The following is a 911-nucleotide window of genomic DNA, read 5'->3' on the forward strand; positions in this document are numbered from 1 at the left end:
CACTCCAATTGGAAATACATTTAGGTTGATGCAATTCAATATATGAGCAGAACAGCCCAGGAGGTAAGGTACCTCCTACACTGCTAGATTTCAGTCTGTTGTAAAAAGCTGTGTCTTGCTTTCCTTAGCTGTAGATGAGTTTCAGTGTGGCACTGGCATCCTGTTCAGCATCACTGAAGAGCTATATCATTGTAAGTTGTCTGTATCTTCCAAGGACATGGGAGGCTGGGTGACAGACATTGTTTTTCAGGTTGTTCCTTGTGAAGATAACTGGTTGAGGGTCCTGTAGTCTTCAGAGCCATTGGTCCATCAATAGGTGCTGTAGCCAAAGCCAGAGCCAGAGCCCCATGGCCTGTAGAAGCTGCTGCCATAGCAACAGCCTGGATTTTGGTAGTTACTAATGCCTCCATAACAGAAGTTGCGGGAGCTATAGATGGTTCCACAGCCATGGTTCAGGGGAGAACCCAGAGGCACAACACAGTTCAGGGGAGTGGCTCTGTAGGTCCCATGGAAGTTGGTTCCATAGCAAGGATAACCTGGGAAGTAGTTTCCACAGCAGAAATAACGAGTCATGGTGGCAGATGTGGAGAGAGATTTGGATAGACTGTGAAGAACAAGTTACCCAAGTGTGAATGGAGCATCTCTCCCACACTGGACTTTTTATACCTTGAGTTGGTGGACATGACACACCAGTCACTGCACAACTTCCCACAAAATTTGCATAAATAAACCTATTATTTTTCTAATAAAATGTGCATAAAGAAACCCACAGACTCTTTGGCCACATTTTTGTTGGCTTTTCTGTTTACAAAGGAATGTGTGGTATCTTCAAAGCCAATGACCATCCTCGACACACCACTGAATTCTTTTCATCAGTTTAACTACTATCCTGATTGCGTCATTTGAGGCTC

At 44.5% G+C, this 911-nt stretch overlaps 1 protein-coding gene across 1 annotated transcript; it reads right to left on the reverse strand.

Moving 5' to 3' along the window:
* Nucleotides 1–309: 309 nt before the first annotated feature.
* LOC118593802 (keratin-associated protein 7-1) lies at nt 310–573 on the reverse strand. The gene has a single exon (XM_036203376.1). It carries the CDS (start codon nt 571–573, stop codon nt 310–312), a length of 264 nt encoding a protein of 87 aa, XP_036059269.1.
* Between the last annotated feature and the right edge of the window lie 338 nt (nt 574–911).

Source organism: Onychomys torridus, chromosome 12, assembly GCF_903995425.1.
Source record: "Onychomys torridus chromosome 12, mOncTor1.1, whole genome shotgun sequence".
Taxonomy (NCBI): domain Eukaryota; kingdom Metazoa; phylum Chordata; class Mammalia; order Rodentia; family Cricetidae; genus Onychomys; species Onychomys torridus.

Coding starts and splice junctions, on each gene's coding strand:
- LOC118593802 (XM_036203376.1), bottom strand. CDS start 573: ATGACTCGTTATTTCTGCTGTGGAAACTACTTCCCAGGTTATCCTTGC.